Source organism: Triturus cristatus, chromosome 12 (genome assembly GCF_964204655.1).
Source record: "Triturus cristatus chromosome 12, aTriCri1.1, whole genome shotgun sequence".
NCBI classification, from domain to species: Eukaryota; Metazoa; Chordata; class Amphibia; order Caudata; family Salamandridae; genus Triturus; species Triturus cristatus.
In genome coordinates, this window is record NC_140595.1 from 530,399,681 (window position 1) to 530,416,203 (window position 16,523).

General features: G+C 44.7%; 1 protein-coding gene across 1 annotated transcript in view; it reads left to right on the forward strand.

The window, feature by feature from the left end:
- AMFR (autocrine motility factor receptor) overlaps positions 1 to 16,523 on the forward strand; it is a 391,859-nt gene that overhangs the window by 261,402 nt on the left and 113,934 nt on the right. Inside the window, exon 11 of the mRNA XM_085638721.1 lies at positions 14,896 to 15,030. Within this exon, the coding sequence (XP_085494847.1) occupies positions 14,896 to 15,030 (135 nt within the window). The remainder of the gene's footprint in view (positions 1 to 14,895; positions 15,031 to 16,523) is intronic.

The following is a 16,523-nucleotide window of genomic DNA, read 5'->3' on the forward strand; positions in this document are numbered from 1 at the left end:
GCTCCAACATTTGGGTTCTCTTTCTCTTTTTTCCTTTGGTTTCTTCTTGTTTCATCTTCAACAAATTCTATGATTTTCTAGAGTATCTTTAGCACATCTAAAATGCATATAACAACTTATTTGTTGAATAACTGCTTATGAAGTCTCATTGTATGTATATACTTTCATCTTTTTCCAGCCTTGACAAAGTCTGAATACCTACTGTGGTACAGACGAAACACGTGTTGGCTTGTTTTTCACTTATTTGCTGCTGGGAAGTTTCGCATACAAAGAATAAAAAGAAGATGAACATACAGCATTAATGGACTTTCTTTTGTAAATACAAGTATCTGTGTTGCTAAACCTTAGGCATACATTGCCATTTGTAAGTGTACTAGGGAGGTGCTTTAACTGAAATATTTCTTACGTGTAGAGGCAGGTTTTTGATCTGTTGACCAGCACTGTTGGGTAATCAGTGCTATCAGTGTTTACAGCACCCCTACTTTGGATATTATTCAGGCGCTTTGATTTTCTTTTTATTTGGGACAGATTTCTTTCCACTAGAAGTGCGACTTATCCCTGCTTAGGGATTGCTATTACCCTTCATTTCTATTCATTTACTAAAGTATCTTTGAAGGTCCTCCATGAAGAAGTAAGCATCCCAGGAGCCACAAGGACATTATAACATAACGGCCAGAACCAGTTCATGATGCACACCTGATTTTGTAGCACTTCCTCTTTGCTTTGCTGTACAAATTCCAAGACGCACTAAATGTAAGATGGCTAAACCCTTCTTGCAGCAGGAGGAACTCTGGCTATCTCTTAGACCACTCCCCTTTTTATATGAGCCCCCCCCCCCCCCCCCCTATCAGGATCCAGACTGGTTCTCCCTCATTATGAGGTTGGTGCCAAAGAATCAGTGTCCCTGAATATGAGTTGCATGGTACTGGAATTACAGTAAATGTGCATGTGAATTTACTATTACAGTGCTGTTAAATCCGATCCAGGACCATGCAATTTCAAGTTAGGTCCCTTGGAAATGGGATTTAATTTTTGGGACTAGATTTTCCAGTACTAAAACCGTTTGAATTTTCCAATTTTGGGGTTTTAACAAATGCTTTATGTTTAGTGCTTCTAACCTTAAATTCCTCACCTTTTACATGAGGAGTGTTCAGTTAAGCACCCAAATGGGTTTGGGATCACAAAGCCAAGTTGTTTTTTGCTGAGCACTGCATGATGTGTGTAAGCACCATTCCTGCTCCAGGTCTAGAGCATGCACCTGTTCCTTTTTGGGGCTGATCCCACGGCAGGTCTCAGTCGCGATCCAAGAAGGTCTAGGTAAAAATGCCAAGCCAAACTCATCCCGCTCTTATCACTGTTCCTCTAAGAAGTCACAGAGGCATCAAGGTGCCCACCGATTCCTCGCCTGTGCCCGCATTTAGTAGCAAATTCTGCATCTAATCATGATGCAATCTGAATTGGTGGTGACATTGCAACAGATTCAGGCTTTCAAGGAAGCCATGTTGTGTCACCTGTGGCTCCATGCCAGCTCCCACTGGCACCCGGTCTTGCCTTAAGGATGGGCGGAGTCTTCTAGTCGGGTTATCGCTGGCGGAGCCATCCTCTGCACTGTCTGTCTGTGCCTTCGAAATCTGCTCCAGAATCTGCTCCCAACTCCTGAGCCGATCCTATGTCTGGTACCACATCCTGGTTCATGCTGGAGGGTGATGCTGATCCTATTGTCCTGTCCATCTCTGAGCTGAATTTGTCTTGACCTTGATGAGGTCCCGAAGAGACCGGTCCCAGTTGACTCTGACTCAGAAAAACAGCACCTTCACCTAGGAGCCGCTGTACAGTGCTCCAACAACATTTTGGATTGGATTTTGGCTAAAACCAGCAAGACCTCCTTAGGCGACCATGGAAATGATGGAAATAAATTTTTCACGCAAAATGATGAGAACAATTTCTATTTGAAACTACAAGAGGCCAGTGGACTGGACACTTCCCCTGACACGTGACTAGGTTCTCCTCCTCGTCCTTTAATAGAAGAGACATCTGTTGGATCATTTTATCTGGTATTCTCCCAACAGATCGCTTCGTTCAGCAAATGCCTACCTGATGCCCACCCCTAGAATCAAAAGGACTCACTGGGAGGGGGGGGGGGGGGAGAGTTTCAGCTACAACACTATAAAGGAATGGAACGCCCTTCCACTCCCCCTTAGGAAGACTTCATCCCTACTTGAGTTCAGGAAACTGCTCAAGACATGGCTTTTTAGAAATGAGCTTTTCCTGACACAGCATGGCAGGCCGTGAGCGCCTAGGCACCTCCGGGAAGTATGCGCATAATAAATTGTTATAACATAACAGACTGCCTTGTCTGCTGTGGTCATCAGATGGGCAGGTGAAGTTATGGGCTTACAGTTCCTATTTGTTAAGGTAAAAACCAAATGTGCTCTCTGAGTTTGTTTGGCCTTTGCAGAACCTGTCCGAGCCCTTGCTGGCATTGAACCAAGCCCTGAATAACACACTCATTGACATCTGGGCCAAACCTTGCTCCTGCCCACCTGTAAATAAACAGGTAGCACGACTGCACAGACCACTCCAGGTGGCCCTGCCTTTTTGATGCAACACACTACTCATGAGATTGTGGTAGTTCATACTTCCCCCTAGCAGGATCAATCCAAACTCATTCCTTATGACGCCTCCTTGTTTGGAGTTGAAGAGAATTGAGGCTTTCAGGGGCATTCTCCTCAGCTAGTCCCACCATTTGCTCAGTCAAGGCCAGCTGTTTGTAGGGTAGGTACTCCCATGCATAACGTGACTGGTTTCCAGAGATCTTGCTCGCAGTCCCAGAGGGATTCTGCACCAACTTGGTGCAGACCATTAAAGATAGTCCAGCCACAACCAAATATTTGTATGGTCGGGCCTGGACATGAATGACTGTTGAGGCAAAGCAGTCAAAACTAGTGTTGTGCTCAGGCGAGATGTATGGATGAGGCCCACAAGCTTCTCGAATGACGTCCAGGCATTACTCATGGAATATACTTGTGATGGGTCTCCCCTTTTTGGCAAGAAAACGGTCTTAACCATAGTGCACTTTAAAGAACATAGAGCCACAGCATGCTCCCTTAGTCTCTCAACATCAGCAAGGCAGTATCCCCAACAGTTTTACCTCTTTCGGGGCATCACCAGGGGTTTTGCTTATAGGCAGTGCCAAAGCCAGCCCACCACCCCTAACTAAAGGCACCCAAGTACTGTTGGGGTAGGATTTCCTGCAAAGAGTGCCCAGGCCCATAGAAACAGGGTACCTTCCAGTCCCTTGCCACTTCAGCAGCAGCAGCCTCCAAGCTGCTTTGCTTTAGTTTGCTCTTAGCGGCACACAACCACCCTGTGGGATGAAGAATCCATCATTTCCTCCATGGGTGGCAGGCCAGAACATCTGATAGGGGTATCCTGTTGATAGTTTAATGGGGCAAATCCTTGACGTTCTTTTCCCCACCACCTCTTCCACCCACATCCAAGCAGCTTTCGGAGGAGCACTTGTCCATTTTGCTCCAGGAAGTACAGGCACTTTTGATAAAAGGAGCCATAGAGTGTGTCCCAGTCTGCTGTTTCGTAGTGTTGAAAAAGGAAAGATGTCTTTTTCATGCTATTTTAGATCTCCAACCTTTCAATTTCTTCCTGCGGTTGGACAAATTCAAGATGCTTACCTCGATTCATGAACTGTCTGCCCTATATACTCGGGAGACTCTATGCAAGGATCTATAGCTATTTCACAAACAAGCTAATTATGTTCAATGAAAATCATCTCAAGTTACTAATAGTATTGGTGTTGTACACATCAGACAAGACTATATTAGTGTCCATCCTACACAAGATTTCAAGCCGTGATCCTCTCAGTGCAGGATTACCAGCAGTAATGTGAAAAAGGCTTAGTCAGTTTGGAACGTCTCAACCATCATAATGCGTAACAGCCTAAACTGCAGTGGCTTCTGACGCCAAGATTATCATGTTATTAATATTAGTAATAAGTCTTCCAATGCTGCTTGGTTTCAAATATAAACAAAATATATTCTGGAAACTATGGGTTCTGAAAATACACATTTTCAGATCAAATACAGTTTTCAGTTTTACTATACATATATTTCAAACAAATAAAAGCTATTAATGTAGTAGGCTGCGCTGCACACAGGAGAACTACTCACATGTAGCTGGAAAGTTACCAGCAGCTCACGAGCTACTCGATGGAGAAGCCTGGTCTATTGTAACTCTGGACCTACAGGATGCTTATTTCTGTGTTGCCGTCGCAGGTCCACCGGCACGGTTTGCGGTTCAAGGTGGGCCACAAGCATTTTCAGTTTGCCATGCTCCCTTTCTGCTTCAGCGGTACCCTTTCGGTGTTTATGAATGTGGTGGTGGTTGCAGCACACTTTCGGAGGTTGGGTACCCCTACCTCGATGACTAGGGGTTGAAGGCGGTCTGGCCACAGACAGTGATGGACCACCTCCAGACGACATCAACACACCTGAGATCATTGGGTTCACTAGCAATGTGCAGAAGTTTCACTTGACCCCTTTGCAGAGGCTCCCTTTCATTGGTTATTTTAATTTCATTCCATATTTGTAAGGCTGCAACTTTGGCATCAGTGCACATGTTCACAAAGCATTATGTTAGAGACATGTGGCTGTAGATACACATGCTGTGCATACTCCTGCCATCTAGTGTTGGGCCCGAATGTGTGCACATTTTTTTCCTTCAAAGAAGTCTTTCCAGTTGCAAGGTTTGGGTATTTCTCCTCTTGCTGATAATGTGAATGGGCATCGACTCCATTGTTAGATTGCTATCTTTCTGTCGTCTGGTTCGGACGTGTGCTCCCGTGCTTTCATTTGAGACAGTCATTGGTACTCTTTTCGGTTCCCATGGGTAAACTATTGGTATTGTTTTAGATTGTATATCCCATTTTTCTGCAGGTCCGGTTTGACCACTCGAGCTGCGCCCAGGCGAACCTCAGTTCAGTCTCACGCCCTCATGGGGCTTTGCCCTCTGGTCGCCTTCTTTTCTTGGGACATCCAATTGGTTCCATGCCATGTCATGAGTGTGATGGAACGAACGCCTTTTAAATATTATCCTTGGTACCACGCAAAATATCCACGACCGATCTCCATGGTCTGTAACCTTTGCCTTTAGCTCGTGCATAATGAGTTTGGTTGCCACTCCTTCAGATCGAAGAAGGCTTTTTGTGACCATCTGGCCCGACGATTGGAGATGTCACGGAAGATCACCGAAGTACCAGGGGACCTCTTTGGCACTGAACATCACACTGAGGTATCTGCAGCCAGCGAGTAGACATACTCCTTCCAGCTGCTTAACAGGTCGTGAGTGCCTACACTTTCCCTCCTCAATACAGTTCATAGGCCGAGGCCTCCACCCAATGCTGCACAGCCACCCTGGAACACTAGCGGCAGACCATCAGGCCACCACTAACCTCAGTCCATGTTGGCACCAACTATCAACTACAGCCACAACTCCGAGCTCCAGCTCGGTGCTGAAAAAGATCATTCCAAGCCTAACCTGTCTAAACCATTGGCTCCAAGCCTAACCTATCTAAACCATTGGCTCCAAAAACACCAACATCCCAAAGCCTTCAGCGCGGAAGTCGGCGACTAAACGGTTGAGCCACTCCTCCATTGGCTCCAAGAGGAGATTGATGCTCGACAGACATTTAGCAATCCATCCTCACACGGGCCGGATCATCTCCCCCACCCGGAACTGCCATTAAGCCACCAAAAAAAGCAGCTTTCTTTCCAAGAAGTCCTGCATATAGCCCCAGCTCTTAAACTAAGGGAAAGGTCAGACAAGGCCACCAGCCTACTACCTGCCCCTACATCACCAACACCAGCCACACAGGACTCACCTTCCCCTCCATACGGTCATGGAGAGCCTTTTTCATAAACACTCCACAGTGGTCACCACTTCCACTCACTGGGTTTTTAGGGGGCTGACACTATTGCCATTTCCCCAGAACCAGACACCGGGGACACTTATGACGTTGTGCCCCCTAGCAAACACCATCCCTGCTCTTTACCCAGCTTGACCATCCTCCCCCATATGATTCGTCCACATATCAGGAACTCCTCACCAGAGCAGTGGCCTACCATAAAGTTCCCCACCATTCATATTTGATAGAAGAGGATTTCCTATTCAAGATCCTCTTCTCCACATAACTCAGTACACAATACCTCCCTATGCTAAAACCTATGTGGTGTCACACAGTTGGCATTTTCCAGTTCCCTGTCTGTGCTCGGGTAATTGCTCCCGACTTGATAAAAATTATAAGGCGTGCCCCTCGGACCCTCATTACATTTGAGGTCATCTTCCCCAGACTCTCTTGTGGTTCACACGGCGCAGAAGCAGGCCAACTCCCAAAGTAAAAGACTAGATGCTGCAGGGAAAAGAAAGCGACAGTCTGCTAACCACTGAAGTATTGCCAATTCTATAGGTCTTTTGGGCAGATACAACAAAGCCAATTTGGATGAAATGGAGGAACTCCTCCAGTAGCTTCCTGAAGAACACAGGAAAAGAGGGCATGAGTTGGTTTCTGAAGGGAAATGAATCTCCAACACCACCATATGATATGCCCTTGATGCCGCCGACACTGCTGCTCGGGCATCAGTTCAAGCCTCCTTCTTAGACATCTTGCATGGCTACGTACATCAGGGTTCAAACTAGAGGTACAGCAGAACTAGCTGGGACTTCCATTTGATGGTCAACAACTTTTCGTGCCGCAGGTGTACCAGCTTCTTGAAAATAAGTAAAAAAGGTACTGAAACAGCTAAGGCTATGGGCGCACTTCAAATGTCCACTTTTAGAGGTTCCTGTCACCACACTCCATTCTGTGGAGGCTTGAAACAAACCTCTCCTGAAGCCTCCACAACGTACAATCGACCACAGGCCCTGCCACCCTCTGGTAGAGGTTTCTCAAGAGATAGAGGTAAGGATCCCTCCTCAAAAGCAACCCCCTGCCACAGTCCACAAACCCTGCCTTCCCCCCTTCCTGCCCCGATCACATAACACCTGTCGGGGGCTGTTTGCAGTCGTTCTTCCCCCACTTGACAGAACATCACCTCTGACCACTGTGTTCTGGACATCATACAGCATGGTTACTGTACAGAGCGAACTTTCACACCACCCACCGCACCACCCCGTAAACACCGACTTTCAGCAGAGTACATTAAACTACTCAAACAAGAGGACCAATCGCTCCTTCACAAAAGCGCCATCGAGTCGGTACAAACTCAACACCAAGGCTCAGGAGTGTACTCCCTGCACTTTGGAATTCCCAAAAAAGATGGCTCCCTGAGGCCCATTCTAAACCGAACACTCCTCAACAAATGCATCCACTCAGGCCATTTTCATATGGTCACTCGTCAGGATGTCATACCTGTTCTACAGCAGAGTGACTTCATGACTGCTCTCAACCTGAAAGACACATACTTTCTCATACCAGTACACCCAGTGCCTCGGCGCTACCTCAGGTTTGTGGTCAGCGAAAAGCACTATCAGTTCAAGGTACTCCTCTTCAGGGTCACTACAGCTCTCCTAGTGTTCACAAAGTTCCTGGGAATGGTAGCCTCAGACCTGCATCAGCAGAGCATTCATGTCTTCCCTTATCTGAACGACTGGCTCATCAAAAGGTTTACCCGCCAACTATGCCACAAATAGTCTTTTTTTTTTTTTTTTATAAACCTTTTTTTATTGGCATTTTTATAATAGTACATACAACACATCTGGTAATGCGATTGATATAGACATACAAGCAAGAGCGCTCAATCGCGCGCCACAAACAGTCATACCACCATACACCTTCTACACAAATTGGGATTCACCATCAGTGCCACAAAATCCATCTTCCAGCCCCAACAAATTCAGCCTTATTTAGGAGCAGTCATCAACTCTGAACACGGGCTGTTCTACCCCCAACATTGCAAGGAAACAATCTTTTCAGGCACTCCTGCTCTTTCAGCTAGACCATCAGGTAACAGCCAGGACAGTTATGCACCTCCTAGGCATGATGGCTTCCTGCATTGCAATAGTGCCCAACGCAAGCCTACACAGCCGTCCGTTGCAGGAATGCCTAGCACAGCAATGGTCTCCACCGGAGGGTCACTGGGACGATCTAATGTTGGTCTGCTGCTGCACTTGTCACTTTGTAGTCGCGTAACACTGAAAACCTGTTGCTGGGGCGGCCTTTTCTTGACCCAGTTCTGCAGGAGACCGTTACAATGGGCTCCTCACTCTTGGTGTGGGGAGCACATTTGCACACTTTGACTGTCCAAGGCCACTAGGAACCCAAACACCAGGGCCTTCACATGACTTACTTAGAACTCCTAGCAGTTCAACCCCATCTGGAGGGCAAAGTCGTCCACAGCTATTTTTGATCTTCAAAAGGAGGGGGGGGGGGCTCTGTCTCCATAGGTCTCTCAGCTCACCCAACACATGTGGTAATGGGCTCCCAATCACAAAATCCACCTACTGACAGTGCCTTCCGGGACTGAAGGACGACTTTGCCGACCTCCTCGAAGGATGCGGCAACAAGTCCATGAGTGGAAACCCGAAAGTCCTCCACCACTAATTCCAGCAATGGGACTTTCCTCAAATAGACCTGTTCGCAACCGTAGAAAAACGCAATATGCCCAAACCTCACATCCAGATTCCCATACCCTCAGCTCAAAGGCAATGCACTATGGATGAACTGGACATGGATATTTGCCTATGCTTTTCCTCCTCTCCCACTGAGTCTATTTGTGGTTTGGAGGCTACAGCAGATGTCCCTCACTCTCACTCTCATTCTAGTGGCCCACACTTGGTTCTACCAAACGGGGTTACAACACTAATGCAACTCTCTCTATGGTTCTGCACAAGAAACTCCCAGCCAGGCCAGACCTTTTCATGCAGAACCATGGAGGAATACAGCACCCAGACCCCAAGTCTCTCAACCTTGCGATCTGACTCCCAAAGTCTGAGAATTCGGATATCTCAAATTAGCTCCCGAATGCATGGCCATCCTGAAGAAAGCACGTAGACCCACTACCCGCCCATTTTCTATGGCCAAATGGAAACGATTTGCCCACTACTGTCACTCAAAACATATTATTCAGCTCACTGCTAGAGTACAGGACATTTACTGCTATCTGCTGCATCTACAAACTTACGGACTGGCATTCGCTTCTATTCAGTTCCATCTAGCCTGTGTGGCTGTTTATCTACAGAATAGGGCACATATCTCCCTTTTTAAAATTTCAGTTATCAAAGCTTTCATGGAGGGCCTCAAGAGGGTAATACCTCCCTGGACCGCACCGGCTCCATCATGAAACCTCAATATCATCCTCACCGGTTTCCTGGGTCCCCCATTGTAGCCTCTCCGTTTTTGCCCCCTTCAGTTCCTCTCCTTGAAGGTGGCTTTTTTTCATTGGTATTGCTTTCCTTCGGCGTGTCATTGAGGTCTAGGCACTAGCCCTAGAAGAAATGTTCTTTCAAGTACATGGGGACAAAGTTGTACTCCGCACCAACCCTCAGTTTTTTCCTAAGGTGGTTTATCAGTTCCACCTGAACCAAGCCCTAGAACTGCCTGTAGAAGAAAGGTCTTTAAACACACTGGATGTCAATTGAGCCCTCATATATTTTATAGACGGGACAAAGCCTTTCAGAAAGACTCTGCCACTATTTGTCGTTTTCTCAAAACCCCACAAAGGAAAGGCCTTTTACAAATCATGCATTGCCAGATGGATAGTCAAGTACACCCAAATCTGCTATGCTAAAGCAAAGAGAACTTTATCTGTCCCTTATAAAGCACACTCCACTCACAAAAAGGAAGGCTCCTTGGCCTTCCTGGCGAATAGTACAATAGCTGACATATGTAAAGCAGCTAACTGGTCCCCTCCACACAACTTTAGAAATAACTACTTTGTGTTAAGTGCTAGCCCGCCAACAGGCCAATGTTGGCCAGGCAGTACTCCGTACACTTTTTCAATCTACTGCAGCACCCACAGGTTAGCCACTGCTTTTGGCGAGAACTGTTTTTCAGTCTATGCATAGCATGTGTATCAACAGCAACACATTTCTCAAACAGAAAATATTACTTAGCCCTAAGGCTCCCAGCTTTCCATTTTTACTGATTTTTACCAATAAATACAGATGGGAAACTGTGTGTTTCCTGTCTGTATTTATTTGTAAAAGTGAGAAAATACGGAAAGTTGTGCTTCTTGTGGAAGAACATCTGTGCTGTTTTTTGTGATTTCCAGGACACAAGCTGAGCAGATAAACAGCAGGGGAAGATAAAATAACAGGTTGAGATTTCCCTAAATACAGGCATATGTTATCACATATTTGTATTATAATTCTCATATTAATCTGTGGTTGTAGTGTTTAACTATATTTTGCCTGCTTAATTTGCTATAACGTGGCTGGCAGCAAAGTATGAGTGCATGTTTATCAGTTAAATAAATGTAGAAATATACCATTTTACGACTCCATTAATTCGCAAAACACAAAATATATAGGGATGAATACCAATAGGTTGGCCCAAAAATAAATATGGATCAATGAAGACAGAAATGTTAAAAAGAAATATATATATATATCGTAAAACCGGGAGCCCTACTTATCCAGTACACATCTGTTCGGGACATGTAGTACTGTAGATTCACATGCGCCCGCCCTCGTCCCCGGACACCTGTGGCCGTTGCAGTTCTCTTTCTATCTCACTTTAATCTTTTGCATGGACATTACCCTAGACATCGCTTTGCGGCTCATTCCAGCCTCACTTAATTTCCGGGGGAAAACAAAAACAATCTTAACAATTGGGTCGATGCCCATGCGCATTACCATCAAAAGGAGGCATCACAGAACCTTGTGGCTCGAAAGACTACTTCGAGGAAACACAACTTCCACACATCCGAGCCCAACACTAGATGGCATGAATGTGCACAGCATGTGAATCTACAGCACTGCATGCAGCAAACAAATGTCTATTAGCATTTCCTTTCTTGACAGCTAGGTCCACCAGGAAGGGCATTTCGGTTGTTCGGTCCTCTAGGACCTTTTGGTCTGAGTCATTCTACAGATACACAGTCGGGGGTGGGGGAGAGACACTGCTTTGGTATGTATTCTAAAGGTGAGGAAACTGTGGTTAGAAATATCCATCCGAAGAACAAGCTCATTATCTTCAGTAATGCTCTGTCTGATGGATACTCTATCTAACTTCAGATTCCTCACTGCGCCCCCCCTCCTCCTCCTCGTTCTGTGGAATAGACTGTTTAATCTAAAAAGGTCCCAACTTCGAGACCTGGACACTCGCACTAATAACTGTTTTTGTGGCATGGACAGCGTCAAGAAATAAACCTATATCAGTGTACTTTGATGAGACTCCAGCTCTCACTTCCGGGGCAGAACGTGGTTTACGGGTAACTGTACAATCGCACCTTCTGGTACACAGAGTCTACTCTGAAAAATCTTCTAGATCCAGTTTGATGCCTGGGGATATTTTAAATGTGAGGAATCCTTGGTTGGATAGAGTATTGACCAGAAAGAGTGTTACCGAAGGCAAGTAACTTGCTCTTTACCTCTTGCTATTAGCAGTGGTAAATGAATGCGGAGAACTTTGGGGTGGGTGGGGAGGGTAAGGTGTGCGTGGGATGCGTGTGTAAGTCTGTCAGACTGGGGCATAGACAGCCACAGAGGCATGGCTTGGTACTTTTTTATAGGACATGAGGGATGAAGCAGTGCTAGTCACACGCCAGGCTGGGCCTTTAAAAGGCAGGAAGGGCTGTGCAAGTGCGACCCTTTACCTATGCTACTGAGAAGACGTTAGGGCCGGGGCAGAGTCAGTCAAGTGCCAGACTCGTGCCTTTTCACTGCTTCCGGGAATAGTCAATGACACATTAGTCTTGTGCCTGTAAAAGGGCAGTTGGGCATGGGCAGAAAAAGGTCACGTGTCAAGCATTCGTATCTGATAGGTCGATAGGGTTGCACAAGTAGAGATGGGGAAGTGTCAGACTTGTGTCCTCAAGTGGCCAGAAATAATCGACCGATGTAAGTCTCCCTACAACTATGTACATTCTGGGATCCACTGAGGGATGGAAACACCCTTTGCAGGAGTAAAAGTCAATAAAAATCTGAACATACCTGCGGGGGAGGGTGGGGGTCTGCTGTCATTTTTGACATGATTCTGGGCGAGGGTCGATGGAAACAGTGGCACGGAAAGGGACACAGACTCGTTCTCACTTAAACATCAAAGCCACCACAGCAACTCTTGCCGAATGAAGACGTTAGTAGCTAATCTCCACATTTTATGCACGATTCTTGAATCCCTTCAGACACAACTAGTGCCCGATGACCCGGTCATCTCGTAATAAGCACATTAAGAAAGAAAATAGAACAAGCGGCACTGAAAGCGATCGCTATTGTAAAAAAAAAAAACACGCCTGCGAGTGGTGCACGCGCCACAGCGAAACATGTGTTTTCAATTATTGCGCCCGTGTCTGGGCACGATAATTGAAACCACATGACCTTTGGTGCGCGTAATAGACACCAAAAGGCCATGGGCGGAGCAATGCACTCGCCTTTGGCCTATTGCGTGCCGTCTTTGTGAAAAACACGCACGCAAAGGCCAATCGCGGAAGCCAAAAGGAAAAGCACGAGCGTGTGCGATTCCAGGCTCCGTTTTCAAACCCCAGACAAAAGGACGCTCACTGCGCGAGCAGTGCTGCGCACTGCATCGCTAGGCGCGAGACCAAAAAATGAATACATTTAGATCTAGATCTCTACCCTTTAGGTGTACAAGGCACTCTTTAGCGGTGTTAGAGAGATAGAGGATAGATAGAGATTATATATATATATATATATATATATATATATATATAGAGAGAGAGAGAGCTATATATGTAGAGAGAGAGATAGATGGAGGATAGATAGATAGATAGACATAGATAGAGAGATGGAGGGAGAGAGAGATATAGGGATAGAGAGATATATATATATTTACTTACATGGCAAAGGCGTGTTTCCCTTCATGTGACACTGCTGTGCTTTTAAACTACATCCCAGCCAGAGCGTAATGATGCTCCTGACAGCCATCATATTCTTGTGGGCGGTCTAACTTTAAACTGCAGCACACAGTTGAGCTTTTTCTGCACCAACTGCCTAACCGCAATTTTCCCAATACAATATGAGGCCCAGAGCATATGCACCGGGACACGGAGTAGTAATGTTACATTGCACAGAGTTCCAATGGCAGCCAAAAATAGGATGCAGAAAATTTAATAAACCTGTCTATTTGTGCAGAAAAGGTGGCATTCGTTCACATTGCTGCACTTAGCAACACATTTGCAAAACATTGTTCTGTTTTCTTCTGATCTGCAAGGGTTGGAGGGGGTGGTAAATGCTTCTCTAGAGCTCTGTTTCCGTTGCAAAACCTCATAGGCATTGCAGTTTGAAAAGCCTTTCTCAAATTGCAGTGTCACTTTCATATTTTTAAAGGTGGATTTGCGTTTGTAAAGATTACCATTGAGCTATTTGTTGTTTTTCAGTGTTAATAACCTTTCATAAATCTAGCCCATGATAGCTAAGTTGAGTCCTACAAAACTCTTTGATTAAACAATGATTTATTCAGCAACAGTGTATGTTTCTTCCAATATGGAGAGCCTCTTCATTTTGTTTTATCATTGGTTGCTCACAAGCCAGTTGAACTCATGGCCACCCTTGAAATATAATTGGTTGTTGCCCTTGCTTTTGCTAGGGATTAAACCTTCAATCTTTAGCCGCCATCTTATTTATACTCAGTTGCATGCGTTCAAAGAAGGTTTTATTTAAAGTCCAGTATAAACTATGAGATTTAGATTAAAATCCACATTAGATAAAAAAGGGATTCTCCACATCTGGTTTGTCCCAAAGGGCTTTTGATGTTATGAAAGCCTTTCGATCCTTAGGTTTTTATATTTTCTTTTAGTACAGCAGGCAAACTGCCCTCCTTTTGTGCATTGGGTTATATTTTATTGTTGATAGGTATGTCATCAAAGGTGTATCTTACTCTGGTGGCAGTCCCGCCCAATCCATTGTTGACAAAGTCGTATTCAGGCACTTCTGGTGCTATGTTCTAGTCTAAAAGAACTGGTGAGTGTTCTCTGAATGACCCCACACATTAGGCATTAATGGATACTTAGGTGATGCTTTGCGCAGTCTGGCCATGTTTGGCTAAGGCTTTGGTGTTCAGATATCATCTTCCATCCGCATCCACAACCAATATTTTGAGTGCTATAAAATGTATTCTTACATTTTTATTAATGGACACTGCTATTGGCAACCATTCTACATCCGTTTTTTTCTGTTTATTAGGGGGTCAAAAGCTTGAGACTTGTAGGCTGGACCTAGCCAGATTTAGCTGTGTGTATCGTCAAAATATTGCATGGATCAGGCCCTGCTGATACCATGTTGGGCGTGTTTTGAATTCCAGTGTTTATTTACAAGTATGTTGAGCAAAGATGAGCTACTTTTCTTCATTCTGTAAGTAAAGCAGTGCAACAGTCACCACACACCACATTAGCATCAGTAAACCCTGAGGTTATGTACACTACTCTAAAGTGAAGTTATTTGTCTTGTAACATTGACTAGGTCCATAGGGTATTTTGGATGTAAGTTTGTTTCACTAGTTGCACAAGCAGACCGTTAGATTTCGCTTTCAAGTATGATTTGAATCTCTGTACTCCCATAATACCAGAAGTATGAGAATGCTCTCAAAGAAGGTTTAGACACCTTAATTAATATATCTGGATAACAAATGGAGAACATATTTATTCAGTATGTAGGATAGCATGCATGCATGCAGGCAATTGGTCAGTTTAACAAATATTGTAATTTCAGGCTCATCAGATTCAAGATATGTTCCCTCAAGTTCCTTACCACTTAGTTCTGTTGGATCTGCAATTGACACGGTCTGTAGAAATAACAACGGACAACATCTTAGAGGGACGCATTCAGGTACCTTTTCCAGCACAGGTCAGTTTTCTCTCTTGATCTCTATATTGATGTCTTAGCCGATATTTTTCAAAGAGCGACACTTCTTTGTTTCTTTTCACACAATAATCACTTAACTTTGGTCAAATGTGTCTGTTCAGTGTGTACTTTGAAATAGGATGGTAAACTGCTCCTGTTTTTTCATAACAGCCACGGTTCTCAAGCAAAAATGTTTTATTTTTATTTTTGGGGAGCTGGAACGCTTGCTTCACTTACAACAAAGTCCCTATTATCAACTCAGATGTCCTTTTGCTTGAGGTAATTTGTTTGCACTCTTCACAGCACTCAACAGTTACGTCTTTTGCTGGTGCAATGTCTCCAAAAATGGCTGTGAAAATATCTTTTCAAGTTATCTTGTACGTTGAACTAAGAAAGAACTTCTCTCTTTCATCGGAGCATCACTGATCGTGTTCATAAACCCAAATAGTTCTGCCTATGAATGGGCTCCTGGAACAGTTTAAGAGCTTTTGTTTTGTTTTTTTCTCTCTCTTCTCTCTCGCTCTTCTCTCTCGCTCTTCTCTCTCGGTACTGAAATGCCTGTAATATATTACAGGAACCCAATATTAATTGAATTGTTGAAAAGAATACCCTTCCGTTTGATGTAAGGGCACTTGACATTGATGCATATGTTGTTGAAGTTTACAAAGAGCACTCTGCCTTCTTCCCTTTCTGACTGCAAACCATCAACTCCTTCTTGAAACAGAGTTCTTTCTGAGATTTCCTCAAAATAGGTCATATTTGTCACCTTTTAAAAAGTCCAACAAGCAAGTGCTAGAAAAGTAAGTGCAAGCAAAACACAGGTTTCACCATGCTCTCAAAGATTCTTTAAAGATGTTTTCGCAAGCCAACTAGAAGAATATATCAGTAACAATCAATATGAGATAGAAAATCCATATTCACAATAATGACTGATGTTCTACATCTCTCTGATGAAGGAAACTCCAGCTCCTAGACTAATCAGCAGCTGCTGCGGTTACTAGGCTGCTTTAGCTGTTCATTGAGACTCCTGCCAAGCCCCGAGGGGACAGTATTCAACATTTCCTTCCTGGCTGGAGATCCATTACTTTAGACAAGTGGGTCTTGGAGATCGTTCAAAAGAGCTATGCAATGTCCTTCCATGTGTCCTCGCCCACCACTACCTCATATGCCCTACCCTTTTTTGTCTTCCATCCACTTCCCAGTTCCCTGTCTAACTCCCACACCAGAATGCATTTTGGAGGAGCACTTGATAATCCTGTTGCAGGAGGTGTATTTTTTACTCTATAAGAGTGCCATTGAATAGGTACCAGACTTTTAAAAGTGATACTGTTCACAATACATGTTTGTCCAGAAAAAGGTCTAACCTGGAACTTCAGCCATTGAATGCAGAAGGACACATTCAGGATGCGAACACTGGCTCAGATTTTATCTGCTCTGGGACCAAGAGACTAGTAGGTGCCCTTGGACTTATAGAATGCACGTTTTCATATACCTGT